Genomic DNA, 21,669 nt, shown 5'->3' on the forward strand with positions numbered 1-21,669 from the left:
TCACCCCCCTTCTTGAAACAGGTTAAATGAGATATAATTCACATATCATAAAATTCACCCTTTAAAATGTATAATTCAATGTTTTTGTATATTCACAGAGGTGTACAAGTTACCACAATTTGGTAACATTTTCATCACCCTAAAAATAAATTCCTTACCTTTAGCCATCATCCCGTAATGCCCCCAACACTAAGGAATCACTAGTCTACCTACTTTCTGTCTATTCACCTGTTCTATTTCATATAAATGGAATCATACGATATATGGTCCTTTGACTAGCTTGCTTCACTTAGTCTAATGTTTTCAACATTTATCCACATTGTAGCACTTCATTTCTTTTTATTACTAAATAATATTCCCTTCTGTGGCTATACTCCACATTTTGCTTTTTCATTATTCATCAGGTGGTGGGCAATTAGGTTTTTTCGACTTTCTATTATGAGTAATGCTGCTATGAACACTAATGTAAAGGTTATTGTGTGAATAATTTTTTTCCCATTTCTGTTGGGTGTAAACGTAGGACTGGAACTGCTGGGTCACGTGGTAATTCTATGCCTAATTTTTGAGGAACTCCCTGTTTTCCATCATGGCTACACCATTTTACATTTCCACCAGCCAACATCCACATCCTTGCTGACACTTGTTACTGTCAGTTATAACAGCCATTCTAGTAGGTGTGATAGACTATCTCACTGTGGTGTTTGACATATATTTCCCTGATCACTAATGATATTAAGCATCTTTTCATAAGCTAATTGAATATTTCTGCATTTTCTTTAGAGAAATGTCTATTCAAATCCTTTGTCCGTTTTCAATTAAATTACTTGCCTTTTTATTGTTGTTATAGGAGTTTTTATATATTCTGGATATAAGTCCCTTATCAGATATATGTTTGCAAAAATTTTCTTCCAAAGCTTTTCATTTTGATGTGATCCAATTTATCTGTTTTCTTTCTCTTTTGTTGTTTGTGCTTTTAACATCATATCTAAGAAAACCATTGCCTAAATCAAGGTCACAAAGATTTATTCCTCCATTTTCTTCTAGGAATTTTATAGTTTCAGCCCTTAAACATTTAAGTCTATGATCCATTTTAAGTGAATTTTGTACATGGTATGAGGTGTAAGTCCAAAACCACTATGTTGCTGGGTGTTGTCCCAGCACCATCAGTTACAAAGACTATACTTTCCCCCACTGCATTGTCTTGGCACCTTGTTCCAAGTTTACTTCTTATTCAATCGCCTCCCTAGCTGACTCCCAAACTGACATTTGCTCACCCTTAGAATTATCTCCTAACTACATTCCTTGATTTCAACTTTCACCCTTTAATTCTTTAGTATATAAATACTCATTTAATCTTTTATAATGCTTTTTCAGAAAATAAAAAAGATGACCAACTCATTCTTTTAAATTCCTAAATCATAATTTATTTCATTTCTCAAAGGAGTATAAAAATGTATATGCATTTTCTAAGCGAGAATTCTGAAACTAAAGTAAGTGGGGATGTGTCACGGTGGCAAGCGGGATGGAACATAGGACCTTTTGAATGCAGTTACCATCTCAAGCTACAGACCTGCACTTGCCAATATGATAGCCATTAGATACATGATGACTGAGCACTTAAACCATGGCTAGTCTTACCTAAAATGTGCTGAAATTGTAAAATGTATACTGGTTTTGTAAGACTCATTATGAAAAAAAAAATCAATTTTTGAATATTGAATAGAGAAAATGGTATTCTAAACATATTAAGTTAAATAAGATTATAAAATTAACTTCACCTGTATTTTACGTTTTTTAATGTGAAGACTAAAAAATTTTAGATTACATACGTGGTTTGCTTTTGCAGTGTACTGCTACTGGATAATACTGCTATTACAGACCTCCTAAGAGTGACTTTGTTGACTAGGCGGGCCTTCTAGATAATTAAGTTTTATTGGACATAACCAAGTATCAAGCACCAAGGGGATATAAAATTAAGATTTCCTACCCTTAAGAAAATTATAATGCAGTAGGAGATGGGAGAGACAACAACCTGAGGAACATATTCATCTGTCACTGAGGACGAATAGGGAGACCAGAATCTATGAGGCAAGGAGTTCTGCCTGTTTCTATTCTCTGATATAATTCCAAGGACTACAACCGTGCTTATTGGACAGTGGAGCACCCAAAAATTACTTAGCCTTAAAGATCAAATAGGATTTCAATGGCTTCTAGTATTCTCAGGTAAAGAAAGTTTCCTCTGAGAAAGCAAATAAAAGAATGAGGCGGGGCGTCTGGGTGGCACAGCGGTTAAGCGTCTGCCTTCGGCTCAGGGCGTGATCCCGGCGTCGAGCCCCACATCAGGCTCCTCCACTATGAGCCTGCTTCTTCCTCTCCCATTCCCCCTGCTTGTGTTCCCTCTCTCGCTGGCTGTCTCTATCTCTGTCGAATAAATAAATAAAATCTTAAAAAAAAAAAAAAAAAAGAATGAGGCAATACAGAAGCATACCATATATTGTTCTTGACAATAAACAGGAGAGAATGTTAGTTTTAATCCACAGCAATTTTGTTCTTTTAAAAGAAGTTACTTGCAACCTTTCTTACCACTGACTACCAGACGTCAAAGAATATAATTTGACCTTATCTGGCAATACTCAATATTTATACTCCAGGTTACTGCCAAAAGAATATAGCCTCAAATTATCTCCTTTACTTTTTACTATTGCCAAAAGTACACTAGCTCACCTTGAGGAGAATGACTTTCTCATTTCTCTGTCAATATTTCTTAAAAATGTGATGCCAGAGGCCATGGCCCTCCATTTCAAACTGGAACGTTTTAAAAAACACGTATTAGGGGCCCCACTCCAAACCAAATGAATCAGAATCTCTGTTAGTTAGGGGATGACCTCGTTAACTTCTCTTTACAATAAACCCAGAGAGCCACTGCTCTAGATCAGTGGTCAGCAAACCATGGCCTCCAGGCCAAATAGATAAGTAAATAAAGTTCTATCCGAACACAGCTATACCGATTTGTTTACCTATTGTCTGTGGCTGCTTCTGCAATACAACTGCAGAGCTGAGTAGTTGTGACAAATTTATGATCTGCAAGATGTAAAATGCTTATCATCCAGCTTGTCACAGCAAATTTTGCTGATAACACTCTAGTCTAAATTTTATTTGAGATCAACTTGGAACACCAAAAGACTGATATATTTCAAAGTACTATTCTGCAGCCTTAGAGAAAGAAGTTAACTGAATTATGCTTTGGCATAAGTCTCTCAACTTGTACGGACAGGGCTGTTTTTGGAAACCTCCAAAAAATAACTCCTGAAAAAAAAAAAATTCCTGGAGGGATGTCATTGAGAACTTCTATTCTGTCACAGTCTCTTTGATGAGGCCCAGAGGCAACACAGGTCTATGTTCCCAGCACAACAGTTAACTGCTTAAAAACCAAAAAATTATGAATTCTATATTCATCTCTATGTATCTTCTGATGACATTTTTCTGGGCCAGTACCCCTCTCATGGCAAAAGAAAAATAAGCACAAGAGGTCAGCTACAAAGCAGAACTTACACTCATCTTCTAAATAGAAAACTCAGACTTGCCTATTATGCCTACCATGAGTTGGTATGACACCTCTAACATATTTAAAAAATTGGACTGTTTTCTCAATATTCAAGATCTTTTCCTACTTTGCCTAAGCTAATGAGATAAAGATCTGTAGCAAATGCACTTAGCATTTCCCCATATTTAAAATCCTAACAAAACCAGGCAAAACAGTAGAAAGGAGAAACAAACTCTAGATAATTTAAGTGTCTTCTTTCATTCTGCTTATTTAAAAACTAAAAAGATACGAGGAAAAAACAAACATAATATGATAATGACAAATGATCTAGCTTCTACCTAAAGAAATTATATAAAGAAGAGCAATTTAAACCCAATGTAAGCAGAAGAAAGGAAATACTAAAAAGAGCAGAAATCAAGTAAATAGGGGCGCCTGGGTGGCTCAGTCATTAGGCATCTGCCTTCGGCTCAGGGCGTGATCCTGGAGTACTGGGATCCAGACCCGCCTCAGGCTCCCTGCTCCACTGGGAGCCTGCTTCTTCCTCTCCCACTCCCCCTGCTTGTGTTCCCTCTCTCACTGGCTGTCTCTCTCTGTCAAATAAATAAATAAAATCTTAAAAAAAAAATCAAGGAAATAGAAGACAAAATAAAGAGTATCAATGAAAACAAAAGCTAGTATTTTGAAAAGATCAATAAGACTGTTAAACCTCTAGCTAGACTGACCAAGAAATGAAATACACAAATTACTAATATCAGAAATGAAAAAAAGGACATTATTACAGATCCTACAACATTAGAAAAAGGGAATATTACTAACCACTTTATGTACATAAATTTGACAACTCAGACGAAAGGGACAAATACTTTGAAACATACAAATTATCAAAGCTACCAAAACAAAACCTCAAGAAACAAAAAGCAAAAAACCCCACAAAGAAATACGTAACCTGAATAGTCCTACGTAAAATTAAAGAAACCGAAGTTATAAGTAAAAGCCTTCCCATAAAAAAACCTCTCCAGGACCAGATGGTTACACTGGTGAATTCCACCAAACATTTAAGTAAGAAATAACATCAACTGTACAGGAACTCTACCAGAGAACACAACAGGAAGAAATACTTCCCAATCGCTTGTTTTGAGGCTAGTAGCTTTCCCTGACACCAAAACCAAATAAAAACAATACAAGAAAAAAGTCCTAACCCAATTCCTCATGAACACAGAAACAAGTATTTTCAGAAAACATTAGCAAATTAACCTGGCAATATATAAAATGCATAATGTATCACAATCAAACAATTTATCTTGGGAATGCAAAGCTGTTCAATATTTAAAAATCAAGAAACTATACCAACAAACTAATAAAAAAAAAACCTCATATAATAACCTCAGACAATATTTGTAAAAAAAAAAAGTATTGGTAAAATTCAAGATCCATTTATGATTTTTTTAAAAGTCTCTTAGCAAACTAAATATAAAAGGTAACCTCCTCAACACAGTAAATGGCAAAACAGAAATGCAAGGGAACTTCTTTAACCTACTAACATGATAACAGGCATATACAATAACCCAACAGCTAATCATACTTAATGGTCAAAGACAGAATGCTTTCATCTAAAATTAGGAAAATGGAGGAGTGCCTGGGTGGCTCAACTGGTTAAGTGTCCGAACTCCTGGATTTCAGCTCAGGTCATGATCTCAGGGTTGTGAGACTCAGCCCTGAATAGGGGTCCATGCTGGGTGTGGAGCTTGCTTGGGATTCTCTCTCCCCCTCTGCCCTCTCCTGCTCTCTCTCTCTCAAATAAATAAAAATAAAATTAGAAATAAGGAAAGGATGTCTGCTCACCATTTCTATTTAACAGCATAGCTGGTGCAATAAGGCAAGAAAAAGAAATAAACTGTGTATAGATCAAAAAGAAGAACTAAAACTGCCTCTATTCACAGATACCATGACTATCTACATATAAGAAAAGTCACAAGTTCATTATTTTAAAAAATTGTATTTCTGCATATGAATGAGCAATCAAAAATTGAAATTAAAAAAAAATACCACTTAAAATAGTACCAGGAAACATGAAATGTACTTAACTAAAATCTAGCAAAATGTGTGTAAGACCTGCATGCTGAACACTACAAAACAGTAATAAGAAAATAAAAGAATAGAAGATACATCAAGTTCAAGGTTTGAAAGACTCAATATTGTTGTCAATTCTCCCTGAATGAATCTGTAGATCAATGCAATCCCAATAAAAATCTCGGATTTTATTTGACAAACTTACTCTAAAATTTATGTAGAAACACAAGAGAACTAAAATAGTTGAGACAATTAAAAAAAAGAAAAAAAAAAGAAATTTGGAGGATTCACATTACCTGATTTCTGTACCTAAAATAAAGCTATGGTAACAAAGGCAGAAGTAACTGGCAGAAGGCATAGACACACAGATCAACAGCAACAGACTAGGGGAAGACCAATCTTTGACCAAAGTAGAAAGCATTTGGGGCGCCTGGGTGGCTCAGTCGTTAAGCATCTGCCTTCAGGTCAGGGCGTGATCCTGGCGTTAAGGGATCGAGCCCCGCATCAGGGTCCTCCACTGGGAGCCTGCTTCTTCCTCTCCCACTCCCCCTGCTTGTGTTCCCTCTCTCTCTGTCAAATAAATAAATAAAATCTTTAAAACAAAACAAAACAAAACAAAAACAAAGTAGAAAGCATTTAATAGAGAAAGGATAATCTTTTCACAAATGGTTGCTCAAAATTTTATGGACATCCATATTAAAAAAAAAATTCTCTGCCCACATCTCTTAACATATACATAATTTAACTCAAATAAAACATCCAGAAAAAAACCTTAGACCTTGGGCTTAGCAAAGACATCTCAAAAGCATAACTGATAAAAGGAAAGACTAACAAATGGGACTTTATCAAAATTTGAAACTTATGTTCCACAAAAGACACTGTTAAGAGAAGGAAAAAAATCAAGTTGCAGACTGGGGAAAATATTTGCAAAACAATACCTGATAAAGAACTTGAATCTGCAATATATAAAGAATTCTCAAAACACAGGAACAACTACCGTGCACACCAAGGGACACAACTGACAGAGAGAAAAGGCAATCCACAAAATGACAAAAAATATTACAAGTCACATATCTGCTAAGGGGTTAATATTCAGAACATATATAAAGAATTCCTACAACTCAACAACTAAAAACAACCCCATTAAAAAACGGGCAAAGGACTTGAACAGACAGTAATTTTATATTTATTTTACCAAAATCTAAATACAAAACAAAACAAAAAACCCTCAATAAAAGAAAACAAACAACCCAATTAAAAGTGGGCAAAAGATTTAAATACATTTTACCAAAGAAGATCTGTGGATGAGAGGCACACACATACCGAACATCATTAGTCTTTAGAGAATTGTAAAGTAAAACCACAATGACAAACACTACACATCTATTAGAATGGCTAAAATGGAGGGGGGGAACCCTGATTAAGTTCAAATGTTGATAAGGATACAAAAGCAACAAAACTCTTATATACTGCTAGTGGAGGTGCAAAATGGTATTGACAGTTTGGCGGTTTCCTATAAAGTTAAACATTCACTTACCATAAGACCCAGACCAAGTCCATTCCTAAGTATTTACCAAGGAGAAATGAAAAGTATGTTTATACAAAAACCCATACACTAGAGCAGGATTATTTATAATCACCAAGAACTGCAAACAACCCAAATTATTCTACATTCATACAGTGGAATGATACTCAAGCAATAAAAAGGAACTAAAAATAACATCAACAAAAGAAACTATTGATACAAGCAACATCATGGAGAAATCTCAAATGCATTCAGCTGAGAGTTTAAGAAGCCAGTCTCAAAAGGCTATATATTGTGTATACATACATATTGTATGAGTTCACTTCCATGACTGTGTGGAAGTTGTAAAAGTACAGAACGGAAAACACATCAGTGGCTGCCAAGTGCTAGAGTGAGGGAACAAAGTTGACTACAAATGGGTACAAAAAAAGTTTTACGTGATGGGACAATTCTATATTTTGGTTGGGCTGGTGGTTACATGACTATATGAATTCGTCAAACTCAGAACTGTATACTAAGGATAAATTATACTATATGCAAATTATACAAGTAAAAGCAATAAAGGTTTATTTATTTAAGAAAATAAATGTAATGTGGTAAAATACATAATATCAAATTATATCACAACCAAACTAAACAATTATAAGGTATGAGGTTATTTTACAACATGTTTAATCTGATTTAAATATTCTATTAGCACATTTCAGAATTGGCCACGTGTTAGCCTTAAAAATTAAAAGTTAAGGTTATTATTACTTAATGATTTCTTTTACCATTTAGGGAGACATAAAAAAAGTCAGCTGTAGCTTATCTGAAATCACTGGTTTTTTTAAAGATTTTATTTATTTGAGAGAGAGAGAGGGAGAGGAAGCAAGAGAGCACAAGCCAGGGACGGGGGTGGAGAGGCAGAGGAAGAAACTGACTCCCCACTGAGGAGGGGGCCCAACTCGGGGCTCGATTCCAGGACCTTAGGATCATGACCTGAGCCAAAGGCAGATGCTTAACTGACTGATCTACCCAGGCGCCCCTGAAATCACTGTTTTCTAATAATTAACTTACCCATTATTATGTACAGATTCAAACATTCACAAGATAATCATGGGCAGAATTCAGGAACATGATTTACCTACACTTTGCCATTTTCTTAGTAATGGACACAGCTGACAGAAACAGTACTGTGAAGTATTTAAATATTCTCTAATCTCAGGGTACCAGGGTAGCTCAGTCCATTAAAGCAGTGGACTCTTGATTCAGCTCAGGTCATGATCTCAGGGTCACGGGATGGAGGCCCGTGTCAGGCTCTGTGCTGAGCGTGGAGCCTGCTTAAGATTCTCTCTCTCCTTCTCCCTCTGCCCCTCCCCATTCGGGCACGCACTCAAGCTCTCTCTCAAAAAAAAATTCTCTAATCTCTTTCTATTCATTAAGGGGAAGAGTAATCAGAAGAGTTAGCTCTCTTCAAAGGCGGAAAAGGGGAGAGTTATAGGAGGAACTTACTTCATGTTAAGCACAAACAGCTGCCATTAGCCCCATTTTAAACCTAAACTCAGGCTTTATCAGGGGGTTAGATCACTTGCCCACTTCTAAAGGAAAAAAAGCAGCACTAGGATTCAAATTCAGGACAGTCTCACTGCAGACAGAGCTCTTACTCTTACCTAGTTTACTCCTATTTGCTCTCTGTCCATCTGCAATTGCTTAAGCAATAGCTTGGGTCTACATGTTTCAAATCAAGAATATCCTTTAAGGGGCGCCTGGGTGGCACAGTGGTTGGGCGTCTGCCTTCGGCTCAGGGCGTGATCCCGGAGTTATGGGATCGAGCCCCACATCGGGCTCCTCCGCTGGGAGCCTGCTTCTTCCTCTCCCACTCCCCCTGCTTGTGTTCCCTCTCTCGCTGGCTGTCTCTCTCTCTGTCAAATAAATAAAATCTTAAAAAAAAAAAAAAAAAAAAAGAATATCCTTTAAGATTTTATTGTTCACACGACCCGGTTTGATTTTAAACCCCAAGCCTACAATACGTGCACATATACTCAGAAAGGTTGAAGCAGTTTACAATTTATACCAACATACAACGTCTTTTATCTGATGGCTCAAATTTTTAAAAATGAATCATTTAATATCTTACTCGGGAATAAAAAAAGCAAACATACAAATAACTACCAAAAGGATATATGAAAAAGTAATCATGTTCACTTTTAACCTTAATAAAGAGTTTATTGCAACTCTAAATTTTAAACAAAGGAATATAGAAAAGTTTTTCCCCTTTCTTCCGACTTCCTGACATCTGGCTTTCCTCTATTGTTTTCCAAAGCTGCCAGTATCCTGAGTTATACACAGATTATTTACTGCAACAGAAACTTACCCTGTGAAGCGTCACTGTGTGTTGTTCCCATATAGCTGTTTCCTCCATTGCTGTGTTCTGATAAAGGAGAAGAAAAACAAATCATTTATCTTTTAAGAAAATGTCTTTAATAAAGTGAGAACATTCAGCAATTTGTACACTGAAATACCAAAATACGTGTATTAGTATTAGATATTCTGAGAGGAGTTTAATAATTATGGAAGGTTTTTTCTTTGCTTTTGTTTTTGTTGTAAGAGACAGGAAACTACACACAGGAACTTCCTCTGTTTTTAACTTAATTTGGACAGATGCTACTCTATATTCATTTCATGCCAGCTGAAATCAGTATTCAAGCTAATTCTGTAACTTTATACTTAACATCAGACAGAAAAGAATAAAAGTTGGAATAGTACTATTTTAAAATATCTGATGACACAAAACATTTTAAAAAGCATTCCTTACATTGTGCAAAGGAAGGAAAAGTCAAATACCTCTGAACTCGGTAATTATAAATATACATGTTACAGGAAACCAGATAAGACTACTAGATAGGTTTGGACATCGGTTGCTTTAAAATCACACAAACACTACTGCTCCACCTAGTTTCAGTTTTGCTACAGAATTTTCTTCTTAAGCTTTGTTTATAACCCTAAGGAAAAAAAGTTTTTTCTAGTATAATGTATCGTGCACACACACGCATGTACATACAGACGAAACAAAAAAAGCAGAACAAATAACTACAAAATACCCCAAGAGTAACCATAAAATTAAAACAACATTGGCTCCAATTCAGGTACTACTAAACCATAGCACAGTTCAGGTTCACCTCCCGTTAAGAACCTCTTACTAGAGAGGAAAGAAGTTACTATCCAAGGCATTAGCACTGAAGAATTAAAAAAAAATTTCTTAGAAACTGGGTTAATTGCTCTTAAAGGCTTAAGTAATTGAGTCTCAATTCATAGAACTGGGGTTACTAAAAATATATTGACAAACAAAAAAAAAAAATTTTTTTTTAAAAAGGCCTTTCCAGAATTAACAAAAGGCAGGTTAGAAAGGGAAAATGCTGAGTATGACGTTCTCAGAACATCATGGGTTACACACTGTTATAAACGCTGATTTCACAAGTGATTTCCGTTTTCTATTACACTGCTGTCATTAGCATCGTGAGAATATGTCCATCAAGGTGCCATGGACCCATTTCTCCATTCCCACAGCATCTTTAATCAAAGATTAATGCCACTTTAGAAAATGAATCCCTATAAAGAAAGCCTGCTTCCCTAAATTCAAACCAACTAGATTAACTTTCCTGCCAGATGAATAAGAGAGGGAGAGAAAGGATCTCTCTGTTCACTCCCATAGATAAGAACTACCAACCTTACCAGAGTTGTGTTTCAATCTTCCAAGCAAATGCAGCAAAACCTCCCTTTAATGAGACCTCTGCTAGAAACAAAGCTGTTCTGTTTTTCACAAAAACTGACCAGGATTTAATATATCAAAAAAAAAAAAGATTCCTCCATCAATGTGAAGCAATGATGATATGAGTAATTCTGCTAAACATTCAGAGTCCTACTGAAATATACATGACAAAAATATCTGCAATAATTGCCAGTTGGTCCAATCTTAGCTGACTTATTAAAAATGAGAACTGCTTGCATAGCTCTAAGCTCTTCTTTTCTTGATCCACTTTAACCAGTAGCATTGCTTCACTGCCTTTTTAATCTCTTTCCTATCAGTGCAAAGGGAAAGTGACCTGACAAGAGGCAAGTACCTTGATAACACCTTCTTTGGTATGAAGCATTTTATCATCCTTCGTATGATTTTAATGACCACACGGTTTTCTATTTTGTAAAAGAATATTAATCACACAAGGAAATTCATTTAATGTTAAGGAGGGAAAAGCAGGTTATGAAACAGCTTATACACTGTTATCCTAATTATGTTTAAACATGAGTAGTAAAAGGAAGGCTGCAAGGACACAAAATGTTAACAATGATCATCTTCAAAGGGAAGGGATTATGAGTAACATTTTTTTCATTAGGTATTTTATCTTTCTGCTTTCCTTTCTTCATTCCTAATCAGAATAAACTACTAATGTATTTCAAGCAATATTCACCAAATCCCCTTTGAAACTTCAACTATATATTATTAACTGTTTTAGGAAACCAAATAGTATTTAAGATTTTATTTTATTGTTGATTATAAAAAGTATTCTACTCTTGGTAAGAGATCTAATAAATTAAGATCTTAATGTACAAGCTTCAAGAGAAGTACAATAAGAGAAATTTATTTTGTCTGGATAAGGGAAAAACTAAAAATACTAAAACAATTGTTCTTGATATTCCAATCAAAATGAATTCATTTCTTCGTTGGAGGAATTAGAAAAGTACACATCTCAACTAATTCAATGGCTTCCCAACAAAGGGTAATATAGTAGCTCATTTCTCTTTTAAAGCCAAATATAGCCTTAATAGCTTGATTCATCACAAGGGAGACTTACGTAGTACAAGAAGGCAAAAGAGAATGAGACATTAAAAAGGCGATTAGTTAGGCTCTTGACCAGCACATTAAACCAATTTAACACACAATATGCCTTGCCAATCCTATCACTTAAACCACACACGCACACACAAAAAAAGTAGTCCCAGTTTAGATCATGAAGCATGTCCTCCCTCTCTACTCTCTACCCTTTGGTTTCCTTCAGTGGCAAAAGCAGCAAAATTCTATCCATAGCTGTTGGTATAATAACTATTCAGACCTTATGAGGAGTTCTGAATGAACACAGAAGTGAATAGATGAACAAACAGACCTGGGATAATGCACATACAGTAAAATATAAGAGTAGACTCTTATCTGTCAATATTCAAAATTCTTTCAACCTTGCTATGTTCTAAAATGATCACCTCTCTTTCTCAAATAAATAAAATCTTAAAAAAAAGAAAATGATCATAGTAAAATGGGGAGGGGGTTCTTAAATCACTCAGAAATTGAAGGCTAAAACTGATATAAAACAGTTTTTGTACTAGCAAATCAAACACTATTTTCATAAGCACTACAACAAGAAAAAAATGTTCATTAATGACTGAGAATTTGATACTTTAGAAAAGGAGGGGGCAGAGGGTTTCCTTTGGAGGAATACCTAAGAATACCCTATGTTCTCACTATGACCCCTTTTGTAGTGTTTTATCAAGTTCATCTATCACCTATTCAAATAAATGATTGTTAAAACTCAACATCCTTATTGTAAGCTTGCTTCTCATTTCTTATTAAAAAGAAAAACAATGCATAATTGCGTAACTTGGACAAGGATCTTCTGGTAAATCTACAGTCTAATTACCAAAGCATTTAAGTTTCTGGGAGACCCAGGAAAAAGCGTTACTCCTTTAGAATGATTCTAGCACTATTATTCCCCAGTAACCTGGAAAGATGCTGTTAAAAACAGAATATGGGGGCGCCTGGGTGTCTTAGTCCTTAAGCGTCTGCCTTCGGCTCAGGGCGTGATCCCAGCGTTCTGGGATCGAGCCCCACATTGGGCTCCTCCACTGGCAGCCTGCTTCTTCCTCTCTCACTCCCCGTGCTTGTGTTCCCTCTCTCGCTGGCTGTCTCTGTCAAATAAATAAATAAAATCTTAAAAAAAAAAAAAAGAACTAAACCAGAAATACTGAGATCAGAGTCCAAGTATGTCATACTAGACAGGTGACCTTAGTTTTCCTTACCTGTAAAATTAAAGAACTGGATGAAATTATCTCAAGTAAAAGGTCCTTTCTGGCTCCAAAATTCTATTAGACTATAATTCTAATTGTCCAATTATAATTTCAATTTCAAATAGGCCACATATTCAATAATTAGTGAAGTAATGCAGGCATCAAGAGGGACTGCAATTCGTGACAACTGGATTCTGAGTTCTACGTACATTTCTAAGTCAGCATCAACTGACTAGAATCACAATTTCTGAAGAAGCAAAAAGCTGCATTTCAGAATCTGCCAAGAGTTTGTTTGGTTTCTTTGTTCTAAGCTCCAGCTGGCAAAGACACTACTCAGATCACCAACTCTGAAGGGATTCCTGCCAAAACTTCAGATCCCAATTCTAGGCAGTTTTGCTGTCCTTTAGGGCTGATTACAGATCAAATGCGGGAAAGGCAGGAGGACACAAGAACTGACAAAACAAGATGAACCTGTAATTGGAATAAAACCAAATCCAAAATAGAATAAAATAAGGCAACTGTTCTACAAATGAAGGAAAATCTTAGCTCCTAAACATTATCTAGATATAGATCAAGATTTACAGTCAAATTTTACCATCTTACGGCTGTTATTTTAAAAGCAACCCATTCATTTATTCACTCATTCATTCAACAAAAATTTACCAGATATGCCAAGTGTTGTGGAGGCCAAAAATAGATACCTCTTTCTCCCTAAAGGGTTCAAGGAGAAGGTTTTTAACACTACGTAAATGGTGTAGAAGCAGAGGATTCTGCCTGTTAAAGATCAGAGACAGAGTTCCCGAGAAAGCAATATTCAGGTTCAAGCCTGGAGAATGACCAGTTAAAAAAAAACTGGGGAGAGATGTTTCAAAGGAAACATCACATCAGCAAGGTTGTTGATGCCGCACATAAAGCTAGCTTTGAGACGGCTAAGTTGTACAATTTGTGGAAGAGGAAAGGGTAAAAGAGAGAAGCTGCAAAAGTGCCATTTCAACAGGCCCTGAAATATAATGCTAAGGACTTGAAACTCAATGGGAAAACACAAAGGAATTTCAGGCAATCACATGACATAGCCCAACCTCATTCTGAAGGCTGTTGTGGGGAAGATGGACCTGAGGCAGGGAGACCAGTTAGAAAGTTAAAGTGAAAAGGGGGATAAGTTTAAGATGGCGACAGGTTTCTGAACTGGGCAGCTAAGTAAAAAGCAGGAAGAAGAAAAGATTACAAATTCAGTTTTAGACATCCTAAATTAAAGGTGTCTGTGGAACTATCCAAACAGAGACACAGGCAGTAGGGAGCTGGATATACAGAGCTGAAGATCAAGGCTGAGATATGGAGTAGATAAGGGTAGAAGTAATCAACAAAGTAGTATTGAACCAAGAGAAAAGATTCAATTACCCAAGGACTAAGATGACCCTGTGGACTAAAAATATTTTAGGGGGAAAAAGGAAAAAAGGAAGAACCAAAGGAACCTGAAAAGGAACAGCCAGTGGGGATACAGGAAAATCAACGAGCGAATACAAAATATTTATTGTTCAGAGAATACACCAAAAAAATAATATATATATATATATATATATATGTATATATATATAATATATAAATGGAAGACATCACAAAAGAATAAAATTTCCATATATTTTTTTAATTGTTGAACCTTTAAATATTACATATATACCCAGACTGGTTTAGTCAGTACTATCTCTTAAATGAGGAAGCATGAACACTCTTCTTAACTTGCTATCCTCCATTAGGAAAATCTAGTGGTGCTCTCTCTCTGGGGTCCTTATGCAAGCAGAGCTACTACACCGAATTATTTCCAAATTCTGCTCTCCGAAGTGTTTTTGTTTTGTTTTGAGCTATTTTCCACGCAAAATAAAAATGCAAGATTATCTACTGAGATCGGGTTGAGCCAGGAACTTATTAAGTACAACCTAAGTTTTAGTGAATAAAACAGATGACCCCTGTCCTCCTTGACCTTTCAAGTAAGTATTTAATTTCAATTGTCATCACTGCTATACAAATCAAGTACAAAGAAAAAGACTAGAGTACGCGTTAAAAGGTAGGGAAAATCCATATTTGGATTGATCTGAAGGGCTGTCAAGTAAACAATTAAAATAGGGATGTCCAAGAGTATACAAGATAAATCTAAAGTCAAATGAAGAGAGGTCTTGGGAGACACTCAGGGATTCAACAAACTTCTCTAATACAAGTTAAGAACCTCCTAAGCTTAAAAATTCAAATAATGATCAAAATAAGACTGCAGCAACTGCAGGATGACAGTCTCAATATAAAGTAAGTAAATTTAGTATCTAACACCCCACTATACTCAACATCTGTTAAATTTTCATCTACTTTATTCTGTCCACTCCTTGGTAGGCAATTTAGGAGACAAATGATGATAAATATGATTAGAAAACATTAAGAGCTGGAAGACATAAGTGTAACTGGAATTTTCTGGTTGGTAAAACTTAAAATACAAGTTTACAAATAAATCACTATAGTTGCCACCGCCCTTAGATCAATGTGAAAGGAAATCAGCTTAACTAAGTTACCAGTATATGTACATTAAATATTGAGAAAATCTCATCAGGGAAAGTTATAGACACTACAGAAATCTGAGTGCTTTCCAGTTATCAAAAATAAAACTATATTTAGGTTGACTATTTCTTTTCTTTCTTGCTCTCTCTTTTTTTCTTTCTTCTTAAGGTTGACATTTTGTAGTGGCTGGAAGATGGATAAAAGACTTCAAATTCTTTCCGGGTAGATAGGGAAAAGGGATTGGGGTGGCAGGGATGACTATGATGGTAGGGATAACCAAGTGTATCTTTTTATGTAGCTCTGACTCTTAGAACCACAATATTGTTTCACCATATATATCCTTCTCATATCAAAAAAACCCAAAACCAAACCAAACCAAAAAAAAAATAATAATAATAAAATAACAACATTAAAACTAACGTATGGGGGTGGGTAGAGTACCCAAAATGGAATACAAACAGTAACAAATGAACCTAACTCTATTACAAATGAATAAGGTGACCAGATGAGGAAGGCAGAGAAGAAAAGAATTAACTGAGGAAAAAAAAAAGTAACTGTGGAAAGCGGTAACTTGACTGAATGCTGTAAGGCCAAAGACAAAAAGAACTATATAGAAATTCTGAGGCCTAGTTAGGAAGTCTTCCTCCTGGAGGTGTGGGTATAAGCTTGAAACTATTTTGTATATATACTAGAAGTGAACCAAGTAATAAATACACTATAAATAATGAGAGCTGGGTTTCTACCGTTGGGAGAAAAAAGTTGTAAGAAAAGGAGGAAGGCTAAAATGAACTTCATGAGACTGGAATCTGAGGTTTAGCATAAACCCATGGTTTCAGACATATATACAGATACAGAAAGAATCATGTAGATATGCACAGATTATTAATACATATGTCTATTTTCTAGCTCTATCTGCTGAAAAAGGCTGGAAGAAAGCAAGCAAACAAAAAAACCCAACTACAATTAGCACAACCATCATGGAGATCTAATTTCTACTATCCTCTAATAAAACCAACCAGGATTCCTTGGAGAAATGGTTGGCTTTAGGGTGAAAATATTAAGATGAACCTGGACTATCATGTGATACCAGAAATTAAGGAACTGCTCGGAAAAAAGGTGATGTTTGTCCAAAGAACACAGTAACTGACCTGAAGGAGTTCTAATGGCTGAAGCTGGAACAACTTAAGCAACAAAGTAAATAATGACAGTATTAGATTTTAACCTATAGAATAAAATAGATATTCAAGAATCCATACCAATACAATCAAATAAATAAATGGGAAATGGACAGCACTCCTTACTCTTCAATTAACATGCAAGGAAAAAGGGAAACAAAATTATCATCAGGCAAACCCCACGAATGAGATGGGGTTGCAGATGAGATCCACCAACAGATGCTAAAATTAGTGCGTGGAAAGTCTGAGTAACAGGATTAGCACATCCTCAAATTATCTCCTCCAAAATATTTATCAATTGCAAAAATATAGTAACTTTACAGTGGGGAGAAATGCCACCTTAAACAAGTGATCAAGGTAAACACCAATAATAATCAACATCAACATCATGAACCCCTTGATATGATGTATCAAGGACATATTATGATTTTTATAGTTTTTGCCAAAAATGTATCATCTCATTCTAATCATAAGAAAGTATCAGACAAAGAAAAGGGAGGAGCATTCTACAAAATAACAGATCAATTCTCTTCAAAAATATAAAGGTCATAAAATACAGAGGGAAGACTGAGAGTCTGTTACAAATTCAAAGACTCCAACAGAAAGTAACAACCAAATGCAATGTGGAATCCTGAAATAGAAAGAAAAACTGGCAATATTTGAATACAGTCTGTAGTTTAATATTATTTTATGAATGTTAACTTCTTATCCTTGATAATTGTCCTATGGTTATATAAAATGTTAAGGGGGATGCAATGAGGGATATAAGGAAACTAATATTTTAAAAACTTTTCTCTAAGTTCAAAATAAAGAAGTTTTTAAAAAATCTTTTCAATTTTCAAACAAGATATATGAAAAACTATGATACACGACAAAACGCTCAATGGAAAATAGACCAAATATGCAGAGTCAACGGGTCACATTTCTTTAAAATGAGCCCTCTTACTTCACCTTAAACCTTAAAACTATTTTTTTTTAAAGATTTATTTATTTAAGAGAGAAAGAGTGAGAGAGTCTGAATGTTGGCACAAGGTGGGGGGGGGTGCTGGGGATGGCAGAGGGAGAAAATCTTCAAGCAGATTCCCCATTGAGCACAGAGCCCCACACTGGGCTGGATCTCACCTTCCATGAGATCATGAGGTGAGCTGAAACCAAGAGTTGGACGCTTAACTGACTGGACCACCCAGACACTCCCCCCAAAACTATTTTAAATGAATCACAAAATGTCTAAGGCAAAAAAGGTGACAAGCTGTGTTTCAACTGGTAAGCCTCCCTTAAACACACTGTTCAGGGAGCTCTAAGATCAGGCATGTTGAGGCTGAAAATCTTACCACTAAGGTGGCAATAGTAACTGATCAGGATTCAAGAGGAAGGGAGTAAATATACCAGTTACAATGCAAGCCATGTAGGTAAAATTTAAGACTTTTCCCATATACGACAAAGAGCAATAATTTATTTTCATGTAAAACTGGGTTTTTAAAGTAATGCTTATTGCAGATACATAAACGTTTAATAAATATGATCTGTTGTTAAAAAATAAAAAATAATCTAATATCTATATATCCAACATAGTGTTCATATCCAGAACACACAGAGAACTGCTATCAATAAAGACAGACTAACAGAACAGATGCGCTAAGGGCTCCAGGAAGAAACTTCACAAAAGAAGATATCAAAATGGCCCATAAGCATGTGGGGAAAGTGCTATAATTCATTAATTGACAGGGGAATACAAATTAAAACTGTAATGCTACTAGACATTCACATAATGAGCTACTATGGAAAAGAATATATGAAGTGTTAGTGAACAATCTAACCAGAACTCACTACTAGTGGGAGTGTAAAGTGGTATAACTGCTTTGAAATCTGCCAATATGCATAACGCTATGATCACCGAACAAAAATGTGTACATTCACTACAAGAATATATTCACAAAGGCACTATTCTGAATAACCAAAAGCCAAAAACAATATAAATGCCCATTAGCAATAAAACAGAAAATCATTACAACATTCACTCAATGTAACGTTATAGAGCTGTGAAATGAATAAAGTACAACTACACAAACCAATATGGATGAATCTCACAATGTCATTCAATGTTGAACAAAAGAAGCCCCACATTAAAAACATACTTGTTTCCATTTGAGTGCAATAACAGGTTTAAAAAAAAGAAAACACTACAAAAGAAAAACTATGGGGGGGTGGGGGAACTAGCCCTGTCAGTTAAAGCCCTCTTATTAAGACATACTATAAAGATTCTATAATGAGAAGTGTGGTATGGTACATGATTAGAGAAATAGACCAGGGGAATAGAATGGAAAATCCAGGAATAGACCACCAAAATAAATGGCAAATTAGGATATGAGAAAGGTAACATCTCAAATTGCTGGTGTAAAGAATGTACTTGTTAATAAAGTGGTGCTGGAACAAGCAGTCAGTCATTTGGAAAAAAACATAAAATTAGATCTATATTTCACCATGCACAAGAATAAACTCCAAAAGAATTATAGATCTAAATGTGAAAAATAAAACCATATAAATACTAGAAGAAAACTCAAGTGAATCCTCTTTAAAGATTTTTTTTTTATTTGAGAGAGAGAGAGAGAGAGAGTACAAGAGCAGCAGAGGGAGAGGGAGAAGCAGACTCCCCACTGAGCAGGAAGCGCAGATTCCCAGGACCCTGGGATCACGACCCCAGCCGAAGGCAGACACTTAATTGACTGAGCCACCCTTGACTGAGCCACCCAGGTGCACCAAGTGAATTCTTCTTTAATATTGGTGTAGGGAAAAGCTTTCTAACCATAACTCAAAGTCCTTAGGAAATAAAATAAATATGGGTACACAAAAAATAAAAAATATCCACATGACCTGCACACACACACACACACACCCTACCACCATCATAAACAGTCTTAAGAAAATGGACAACGTAGGAGAAAATATTTGCAAAATACACCACAATGGGCCAATATTGTCAAGAAATAAACTATTGCGGAAAAAAAAAGAAAAATTTTTAAAAGGAAGACAAACACTCCACACAAAAAATATTAAAATGGCCCTCAAATATTTGAAAAAATGTTCAAACACACTCAGAGAGAAATGGAAATTAAAATAACCCCAAGATACCATTTTTCACCTAGTAAACTGGAAAAAATTAAAAAGTATGACAACACAGTCTGTTCGCAAGACTGTGAGGATACAGTCCCTTCTCATAACTTTCTAATGGGAATACAAATTACTACTGCCTTTCTGGAGAGAATGTGGCAATACCTAACAAAACTAAACATGTACTTATCTTTTGACCCAGAGATTCTACTTCTAAAATACATCTCCAACAATGGAATATACATATGTAGAAGGTCATTCATTGTAGCAATGTTGTAATGCAAATACATACAGGCAACAACCTAAATGACCACGCATGGGATAGTGGATGAAAAAATGATGGTACAGCCGCACAATGGGAGTATTATGCAGCTATAAAAAATGATGATCTCCATGAAGTGATATGGAACAATTTCGAGGAATACCTTTAAGTGAATAAAGTACAAGAACATAGTATATTACCCTTCACGTAAGAAAGAAGGGAATATAAGATTGTACACATGTACCTGTTCCTCTGTGCAAAAGAAATACAGAAATGATAAAAGAGAAACTAAAGAAATCACAAGGTTAGCAGGAAACGGGTGGGAAGGAAAAGAAAATGGGTTGGGGGTGGTAGGAATGAGGAAGAATTAACACTTCAAAGCATATATTTTTGTATAGCTTTGAACCACAGTAATGTTTCACATACCATGAAATAATAAATAATCAGAAACAACCAGGATGAGATGGGTGGTGATGGTGGTGATCTTGGAGGTGGGACCCAAAACAGAATACAAACACTTAAGTAAACCTATTTCAAATGAATACCACAACTGAAGAGGATGGGGAAGAAGAACATTAACCTATGTGCCTGTCTAGCTGTGACTGCAGGAAGGCCCCCGCAACATCATCACCACAGTACCAATGGGCACAGAGATCGTGGTTTCTAAATTCCATTCTGCAATAAAGGGGTCAGGTCTCCTTGGATAAGAGAGAGCATCCAGGGTTAGGGCAGGGAAAATGAACCCTGAACACCTGTACCAAAAAAAATAAAAAGTGCTCAAAGTAGGACTTCCAATGGCCAAAGCTCTAACAATGTGAGCAACAAAATAAATACTAATAGATTGTAATCCATGGAATAAATTATTTGTGAATGCATACGGATATAAGTAATCAAATAAGTAAGTGAAGAAGGGTTAGCTCTTCCTTACAGAGAAATTCCAATTAATAAATGAAGAGAAAATAAAAGAAATAGACCAGACATACTTTCTCCTGACATGATACACTGAGAAAGACAAGCCATTATGTCTCTTGTAGCCTGGTCAAAAACATATAATCTCAATCAAATCATGAGACATCACACAAACCCAAACTGAAACATTCTAAAAAATAACTGACCAGTGTTCACTAGAAGTGTCAAGGCTGTGAAAGACAAGACAGAAACTAAAGGTACTGTCACAGTTAAAATGGTACTATTTTTGGTATATGTACGAAATAAAATGTTAAAATTAACTTTACCTGTTGAATTTTAACTTCTTGTGGTTAATAAAAATTTTAAGTTACATGTGTGGCTCACATATTTCTATTAGAACTGCTCTGGCTCTAATCACCAATGAATAGGAAATACAGAGGGCAGAGAAATATTGTAACCACTGTGGGGAAGCAAGCATCAAGAAATTCTACAAGGACAA

The 21,669-nt window shown here is 35.6% G+C and overlaps 1 protein-coding gene across 12 annotated transcripts in view; it reads right to left on the bottom strand.

Moving 5' to 3' along the window:
* The window catches only part of TJP1 (tight junction protein 1), a 107,302-nt gene that overhangs the window by 71,564 nt on the left and 14,069 nt on the right, over window positions 1-21,669 (bottom strand). For all 12 annotated transcript variants that reach the window (XM_048221150.2, XM_048221144.2, XM_026510332.4 and 9 more), the window contains exon 2: window positions 9,496-9,552. In XM_048221150.2, coding sequence (XP_048077107.1) covers window positions 9,496-9,552 — 57 coding nt within the window. The remainder of the gene's footprint in view (window positions 1-9,495; window positions 9,553-21,669) is intronic.

The sequence above is a fragment of the Ursus arctos genome, unplaced genomic scaffold (genome assembly GCF_023065955.2).
Source record: "Ursus arctos isolate Adak ecotype North America unplaced genomic scaffold, UrsArc2.0 scaffold_28, whole genome shotgun sequence".
Classification (NCBI taxonomy): Eukaryota; Metazoa; Chordata; class Mammalia; order Carnivora; family Ursidae; genus Ursus; species Ursus arctos.